This window comes from Oryzias latipes, chromosome 8, assembly GCF_002234675.1.
Source record: "Oryzias latipes chromosome 8, ASM223467v1".
Taxonomy (NCBI): domain Eukaryota; kingdom Metazoa; phylum Chordata; class Actinopteri; order Beloniformes; family Adrianichthyidae; genus Oryzias; species Oryzias latipes.
Window position 1 is genome coordinate 4,105,223 of NC_019866.2, and position 8,246 is coordinate 4,113,468.

The 8,246-nt window shown below is 41.1% G+C and overlaps 1 protein-coding gene across 3 annotated transcripts; it reads right to left on the minus strand.

Annotated features, from left to right (window-relative positions):
• Positions 1 to 1,136: 1,136 nt before the first annotated feature.
• On the minus strand, positions 1,137 to 7,865 carry LOC101173548 (glial fibrillary acidic protein). Of its 3 annotated transcripts, none has more exons than XM_011477838.3 (9): positions 7,324 to 7,864; positions 5,517 to 5,577; positions 4,927 to 5,022; positions 4,684 to 4,845; positions 4,474 to 4,599; positions 4,146 to 4,366; positions 4,024 to 4,067; positions 3,646 to 3,723; positions 1,137 to 2,369 (listed from the first exon to the last, which is right to left on the minus strand). In XM_011477838.3, exons 1-9 carry the CDS (start codon positions 7,833 to 7,835, stop codon positions 2,362 to 2,364), a joined length of 1,308 nt encoding a protein of 435 aa, XP_011476140.3. In that variant the 5' UTR covers positions 7,836 to 7,864; the 3' UTR covers positions 1,137 to 2,361. The 3 variants fall into 3 exon arrangements, with proteins under 3 accessions (XP_011476140.3, XP_004071234.3, XP_011476139.3); XM_004071186.4 differs by having other exon boundaries at positions 3,641 to 3,723; XM_011477837.3 differs by lacking the exon at positions 1,137 to 2,369 and adding an exon at positions 3,418 to 3,578 and having other exon boundaries at positions 7,324 to 7,865.
• Between the last annotated feature and the right edge of the window lie 381 nt (positions 7,866 to 8,246).

Consider the following 8,246-nt stretch of genomic DNA (forward strand, 5'->3'; position numbering starts at 1 on the left):
ATATGTGAGAAAAAAGTGGTTTTAGGTAAAAAAAGGAGCCAGACATTATTTTTGTCTGATTGGTAGCACAAAAAAGTTTTTGTGAGGCTTTTTCTTAAATTATCTTGTAATGCATAAAGTATTTGTAGTGATTTTTAGTGACAGCGACACATTAAAACACAAATTCTCAGTGCAAGAAATGTTTTGTTTTCTGTGTTTGAGCATGAAAAACATTTTGCTGATGAACTGTTTGTATGTAAAAGTATTTCCCAAGTAAGTAAAATACATAAAAATATATATAAATTAATTAAATGTAAAAAAAATTCCTCTTAAAGTTGGTATGTTATGACCTGAAGCAAAAACTTTTATGATAAATAAATAAATTCTTGCTAAGAGGCAAGAAAGAAAAAACTTTTTTTTATCAACCACACAAAAACTTTTATACAGTCCTTCAAAGTTTGTATTTAAATATTTTTGCCTCAGTTTTTCCAAACAAAATATTCTTTAAATGTTTTCCCCTCCATGAAAAAGTAAAATAACACCATCATTTAAAAAAAGAAAGAAGGGCTACACCACCTTTTATTTTGAAATAATGATTTTCCCAGAAACACAACTTTTGTAGCTTAACCCACACAATTAACCTTAGAGAATATAACAACAATTTTCTTGATGGCTTTAAAGTTAAGTTAACAAATGTGTTGTTTGTTCGTTTAACAGCAGCCAAAAAATATATATATAATATATAAACATAAAAAAAGAACCATTTTAATTTATCATCTTCAAAAAAAGGATGTGGGAAAAAGCAGATTCAAAGTGAAAGAAATAATAATTAAAAGAAAACAATATAATGAACAGAAGACCATATTTGAGGTTAGATCAGAAAACGTTGATGTTTATGTGCTGCGATCCTTTAAAGCTCATCTGTCCTACAGTGGCAGTCATCATGAACCAGGAGAAGTGAACCCATCTGCCTGGAGTTGGTTCCTGCCTGGGGGGTTAAAACAATCATTTTCAAGTCTATTCAGTCTTCAGCTGCCAGCGGGTTTGACTGTCAGAATCGGACCGGTTCCTATGATGCATCTGCAAGATCTGGATGAGCTTTAAGGACAGGTTATCTGAAAACTGAACACTGCAATAAAACAGAAAAGAGGCAAACATCCCCAGCAAACCAAATCTTTAATTGTAGTTTAAATGACATCCTTATGGATCACAAAACATATGCTATATTTGTCTGTCAAAACATGTTATATTTACAGCTGCAATTTCTGTCAAAACATGTTCAAAAGACAAGAGGATCGAGGAGTGTCATAGAAAAGAGGAAAGAGACGGAAAGTGGAATTAGGGAAGCTGGAAGGTGAGAAGAACAAAGTGTCCTTGGTGAAGAGCACAGGCTTGGCAGACATGGAAACCGCTGTGCTTCGGCCACAACTTTCAACAAAAGTCATGGGCTGAATGTTTCTGAGGGTTTGAGCTGCTTCCATCAGAGAGACGTAAAAACAGAGGCCGGTTCTGGACTGCCGGATCTCCGCTTGTCTCTGTCTGTAGTATCAGGCCAGCACCGCGGGAACTGGCTGACTCTTTTGGAACAGAGAGGCTGATAGTGGCTCCAGGGAACACGTGGCGTCAGCGTTCCACACCTTCAACCTCTCGCTGTCTGCTCCTATCATCCCATCCTCACACGTTTCAGTGCCAGAACTGATCATGTCTTTACCAGAAGGTGTTGGAACTGATGCAGAGTCAAGAGTATTCTCAAGCAACTAACATTAGAGCTGCAACGATTTTGATCCAGTTTGGAAGAAGTTAAATCCTCCTCTTTAGCATTAAACAGCTCAGTTCTCTCACTAGTTAGGAACTAACATCTGTAGTGCCTAAACAACAAAAGAGAAAATCACATTTTAGTAGCAAACTGAAATAAATGAACTCTAGAGAAACAATCTTACATTATCTTCCTGAAACATCCTCATATCTTTCTTTCTTAATGTCTCTTTCTTGTCGCCACATTTCACGTACACTTAACCACACATCAACGTCCACAGTGCTACATGTTAGAGGACAACATCTCTACATCTCCTTCAAAGCAGCTAAATGGAAAACCTTTTCCTCCCTGTTTTCAAACTAGAATGCACCACACTTCATTCAAAATGACTGGACTGCACAAAGTCAATGTTTCAAACACTAAGTTGTCATTGGTGGTTATGCTAGGGTTGATTAAAAAAAACAAAGCAGCAAATGTTGAGGGGATGACAAAAACTAGATGATATGGAGTCAGGATAAACAACAATATGCAACGCTGAGCGTTCACAGTCCTCCGTCAAAAGTCTGAGGATGAACGAGGAAAGATGCAGAGTTCAAGGAATGTCCTTGTGCTCAGTGGTCGATTCCTTAATGATCTGGAAAGAAAAGAGATCGGAGTTAAAAATAGGAAAAGTCCCTGGAGAGGTGAACCGTGAGTCTCCAGAGGGGTTCAACGTTGCCATCCAGAGGGAATAGCAGAGAAGTACAACATCAGGTTGAAAGGAGGGGTAGGAGAAGCAATAGATGTTAATAATACTTACCCAAACAGAATGGGAGGTATCAGACATAATTTGGCCCATATTTACCTTTTTTTTTTAGTTTCTAAGATGACCAACATGACCACACCCAACTACCCTGTGATCATGCTAGGGGCTATTACAAGAGGATTCTAGCTTCTCTTCTTTTCCTTTAAAGTCCCACTCCGATCATCTTTAGATCTAATTAAAAAAATCCCAGTGGTCTTTTAATTATGATTATGCAATTTTTAACCAAAATAAAAAAAATGTCGTTTTATAGGACAATTTTTCTGCAGGGCGGCAGTAGTTCATTTAAAATTTGCCTCTGAGTTGCGGGCGTGGAATAACTCTACCCCCTTCCCATCATCCCTTTGTTTACACGCTCTAGCTTACAGCCCTTCCCAACCCCAACCTAACATTGGCAGTGCAACAAAAATGGCCCTTTGTCACATGTAAGCTCCTTCAAATTGCTTTCTTATACTCAGAAATACAATTGTAAGCTTAAATTTCTTTATATTATATATGTGTCCTCCATCATCAGAACAAACCGAAAAACTCATCATTTTCATCAGTATGTAATGAATCGTCTCTTGGCAGGAATCCGGGTGTTCCTATGGAAGTTTGTCTCACCCATAATTTGAAGTAATATGCAATTCTCAATTCAATTCAAATATATTTTCAATTTCTTTATTTCAAACACAAAAGAAAATAAACACAATAATTTAAAATAGACAGATAAAACAGACATGATTCAATTTGCAATTTAGAATTGAATATAAAAAAGAATGCTAGAGCAGTTGCAAACTGCTTTTTCATCTGAATTATGGTACCAAAACCCACAACAATTTAAAACGCAATTGATTTTACTGTAATTTTTCATATTGAAAAAAAAAGCATTTTAAAATTGTTTGAAAAAAATGAATTTTTTATTGAGAATTGCATTTTACTTTGAATTATGGGTGTAAAAAACTTCCACATCCCACCTGGAGGATACAAAAGTGGACCGAACTCTTCAAGGAAGAGCATTTTTAGTCCAGATGTCTTGACCCAACTTCAATTCAGTGCCACCTGGATGAAAGAGAAGTGCAACGTTAACTCCCCATTTTTGTGCCAACGTTTGCTCTACACACCTCACCGTCTCTGGTCTCCACAGTTCGAACCAAGATGCTCCTCTTCACATGAGCCTCTGGGGTTTTAGAGTCCAAATTAGTTTCTAAAACAACAACAAAAACAGAAAAGCGACACACACAAAATATTCACGTTTTTAACAAAACCTTTTCATTTCCAATACTCAATTTGTCTGCAATTTAGTAAAGCAACAGAACTCACAATAAAATAAATAATTGTTTGATCACAAATACACTTCTGTTAAATATATATTACAACATCACAGTGTTTTCTGCAGGTACTTCAGTGAGGTTTATGATATAATTATTCTATTACTAATATCTAAAAACTAATTTCATCTAAAATAATTGAAATAAATAAAACATAGAGTTTGGGTTATACTGACCTCTAAACTGCAGATTGGAAAAACTCTGAACTGGAATGGTGATCCTATAAAAGCAGAAAGATATTACATGTCTGTCATGCCTGCCGTGTCACAGCAGAACCATCTGCCGTGCTCTGACTCACCTGCTCTCCTCTCCTTCCAGTAATTTCCTGTAAGTGGCTATCTCAATGTCCAGAGCCAGCTTGACGTTGAGCAGGTCCTGGTATTCTTGCAGATGCCTCGCCATCTCCTCCTTCAGTGCCTGGATCTCTTCCTCCAGACGGCTCACCGTATCCTGGTAACCGGCTGTCTCCATGGCACAGCGGTCCTCCATTTCCCGCAGCTGGCGTTCCAGAGATTCGTTCTCGAGGGGCAAAGACAAAACAGGACTTTTAGAAAATTGAAGAAAAACCCTTGTTTGATGAGGAAGTGAAGAACAGAAACAGAAAACGGCGTCGGCTGTGGACTCACTGTCCCGCGGAGAGCGTCAAGGTCACAGGTCAACACTTGGATCTGACGCCGGTACTCATTGGCCTCTTGCTTGGCCTGGCGCAGTGCTTCTCCATTTCTATTGGCTGCATCTGTCAGGTCAGCAAACTGTAACCCAAAAGATAGACAATATATCCCTCACACAAGTAAAACAAATTCTGCTTGCGAACATTAATTGTCAGAAAAACTGACCTTGGATCGATACCACTCCTCTGTCTCCTGCATGTTGGAGGTGGCCAGGTTTTCATATTGGAGTCGAATGTCTCTCAGAGCAGCAGTTAGGTCTGGTTTTGAAACATCCAGGTCAACATGGACTTGCTGGGCCAAGACTTTCTCCTGTGACTCACGCAGCTCCTGATCAGAAAGAGTTATGAAAGAGTTGAAAACAAACAAACATAGGAACTAAATGTTTGTGTTGAATCAGCTTTGAAAAACCTCTTCGTGTATTTTCTTCAAAAAGTTGATCTCATCCTGAAGAGATTCAATCTTCCTCTCCAACTGGACACGACTGAGAGATGCTTCATCCACATCCTGCGTGAACAACGACACGAGGACTCAGAAAAGTTGCGCTGTTCCTAAATAATTTATTAGTGATTTGTGCGTCAATTACGTAATTTTAACATATATGCGCCGTATACAGGATTTAAAAGTCATACTTCAATGGCACATAATGTATGACTAATACTATTAGACACAAGTGGAACAGTTGTGGAAAGCCACAAAATTGTGTATGCATCACACAAAAATCATGCACTTTTGTGTAAGATTTACGTACTAATTGCGTGTAAACTTCCTAAAATATGCGTAAACTTCGTCATTCTCAAGCAACAAAATTTTGAACAGCTCAGAACCGAATTCTTGTGAAGACCTGTCTATCGAAACCCTCATTGGACATCTGAGCACATCGACGACTGACCAAAGCAAAAGCCACTTTTGTTTTACGTATATCACGCACGAATCAAAACAGACTGAAATTTCAGATGTGCTAAAATGCGCAAAATGTACGCAGTGACACTAAAGATTACCTGTCTAAAGGCGTTCAAGTTGTTCTCTGCTTCCTGACGCTGCACAATCTCATCCTGCAGCCTGTCAAAAGAGAACAGATCGCTTTCAGATTCTCTGAAGGGAGACACAACCTTTTAAATGCAGCTTTTTTTCATGAACCCCTTAATTTCTGAATTTATTTCCAGCTAAGGAAAAAAAAAAGATTTAGTGTTTTTGCTTCCAAGTAGATGCTAAATTAAGGTAATTTTGGAACCCAAGTGGAGTCTATTTGCTTCAACAGGCGTTACCCTAGAGGTCCTATGCACACACAGGACCTCTAGAGGTGCTTGAGCCCCTGCCCTTTATGGAAATGACGTCACATAACATCCAGTTGTGAGTTGGAGAATCAGATTTTTCTGCTAATCTAGTTGATTAATCTACTGTTCTTGTGGTCATTTTCCAATGTCCACAACAACAGTAGAGATATCTTTCTCCAAGCTAAAATTGGTGAAAGAAGAAAGGCTCTCCGATCTCCTTCTCCTTTCCATTGACAGACACAACTATACATCACAATGATGTGATCAATATCCTCAGGGGTGGGGCCCCCTGAAGGTTCCTGCTTTGAGGTCCCCAGAAGATTGGGTTTGAATCAGGGCTGAGTTTCACATTAACATTATTTCCATTATACGATTCATTTTTGTACATCGTTCAAAACTCATATTTCGCTGTCAGCGTGCAATAAAATATTTATTTCTGTATCGTCTAAGGGGCAAAAAACAAAAAAAGTGCACATGCTGCCCTTTTCCCTGATGATGTTTGATTCCCTGGTCTGGAATCAAATAACCCCGTCGTTCTCTGTTCTCACACAACATCAGCTACTTTTATGCTTTTAATGCTGCTCCTTGTGGTGCAGGGGAGGAGGAGCCAGGCTCAGCTGAAAGGGCAGCTTATGCATCATTACACATTCACTGCGACCTAACAGCCAGAGGCCTTTCCCACGGGAAGGAGGATGCAAACACACATTGACACAAAATAAAAAAAAATTAAAAAAACAGACATCGCCCCACAATCCATCTGCCAAACACAGACACGCAACGATCTCACTCCAACATCTGTATAGGTTCATGCAGAGTTTTCTGAGTAGTCTTGGTATGGGAGCAGCATCAATGAAGAGGTGACCTCTGACCCTCTCAGCCACCGTATCATTATTCACCCTACCGTCTTTTAGGGAGCAGAGGGCAAAGAGGACTGTGCTGAAGACCTTTTCCCCCCCCAGACCTTCAGTCATTCTTTCTAAAACTTCTGGCATAAATTCAAGCAGCCGCAAAGGAAAAAATGCGAAGCTTCAAAGAACATCTCCCCGGCTGCTCTCTTTGTGCAGGGCCACCATTGTGTTGGCCTCATTCCTCCACACTCTTTCGGGGCTGACGAGGGGTTCAGTCGGGATCAGGCTTGTATAGAGGGATCCAGTAGCAAAGCTCAGGCGGACCATGGAGATCTGCATTCTAACAAATCCCCCCTCTCAAAAAGAATCTACATATAAATGCTCTTGTAATTTAAAAAAAAGGAAAACGTTTTCTTCCCCTGTGCCAGGATTTCTCCAACCTAATCCAGATAAACTGGACTTAATTCTAAAGCAATACATTTGAAATCAAATTTATCCTTTGAAAATAAAAATGTGTTTTAAAAAAAGAGTTAAGTTTCTCTAATTTTTGGGTATTTTTTCAGAAATTTGAAATTGAAAGTTACATTTTCAGTTAACCACAGCTCTGTTCCAAACAAGAGACACAAAGGATAAAGGTTATCTCTGAGCACCACCCTGCACTAACCACCTTTTTTCACACCTACCTCTGCTTAAGCGTGGCCAGATCTGCAGCCAGGTTGTCCCTCTCGATCTCCAGTCGAGCCTTGCCTGTGGTCAGGTTGTCCACCTGCCGCCGCAGCTCCCTGAGTTCATCCTGGTAGATGTCCCCAAGGCGACTGGGCTCCTTCCCCCTCAGCTGGTTCAGCTCTGCCACCAACACTTTGTTCTGCTGCTCCAGCATGCGCACCTTCTCGATGTAACTGGCAAAGCGGTCGTTGAGGCCCATCATCTCCATCTTCTCATTGGTGCGCGTCTCCTTGTACTGGGCCTTCAGCAGGGAGTCGGCGGAGAAGTCCAGCCGATCCCCTGGACTCCCCATCAGCAGGGCCGCGGTAGAGGAGCCCAGGGAGGTCCGGGATATGGGGCTGGAGATGGAGATGTTTCGAGGGGTTCCATGCCAGGAGAGGCGGCTGGACGATAGTCTTCCCCCTGCACTGCCCGGGCCTTGAGGCCCGAAACGCTTCCTGTAGGAGGACTGGACTCTCTGGCTCTCCATGACGGGGGGAATGGGCTCACAGAGGGGACAAACTGGGCTTTTATAGTTGAAGAACTGCCCCCAAGTCCAGAACACAGAGGCCACAGGGTGGGGCAGGGAGAAGGGAGGGCAGCAGACAGTGAATGGCGCATAAAGGGGTGGTTTGCATCCGACTGAAAAAGCTGTGGGCCGTGGATTGTTGTCACTCCTGGTCCTCTGACTCACTCCCTTTTTCACTCCCCCCCCCCCTTTTTTTTTGTCTTACCCTCTTTCTTTCTGTTCCAACTGAATGAAAAGGAATTTGTGTGAAACCGTCTGGCCGCCGTTCCAGCCTGACCAGAAACTGGACCACAAAAACAAAAAACAGGTTCTGATTGAAGGCAACAAACCCAAAGAACCCAGCCAAGGTTTGGCAGATCGGAGCAAATCCAG

Coding starts and splice junctions, on each gene's coding strand:
- LOC101173548 (XM_011477837.3), bottom strand. CDS start 7,835: ATGGAGAGCCAGAGAGTCCAGTCCTCCTACAGGAAGCGTTTCGGGCCT. Junction 5,578..7,323: donor CTGGCCACGCTTAAGCAGAG/GTAGGTGTGAAA, acceptor CTCTTTTGACAG/GCTGCAGGATGAGATTGTGC. Junction 4,367..4,473: donor TTGACGCTCTCCGCGGGACA/GTGAGTCCACAG, acceptor TTGCCCCTCGAG/AACGAATCTCTGGAACGCCA.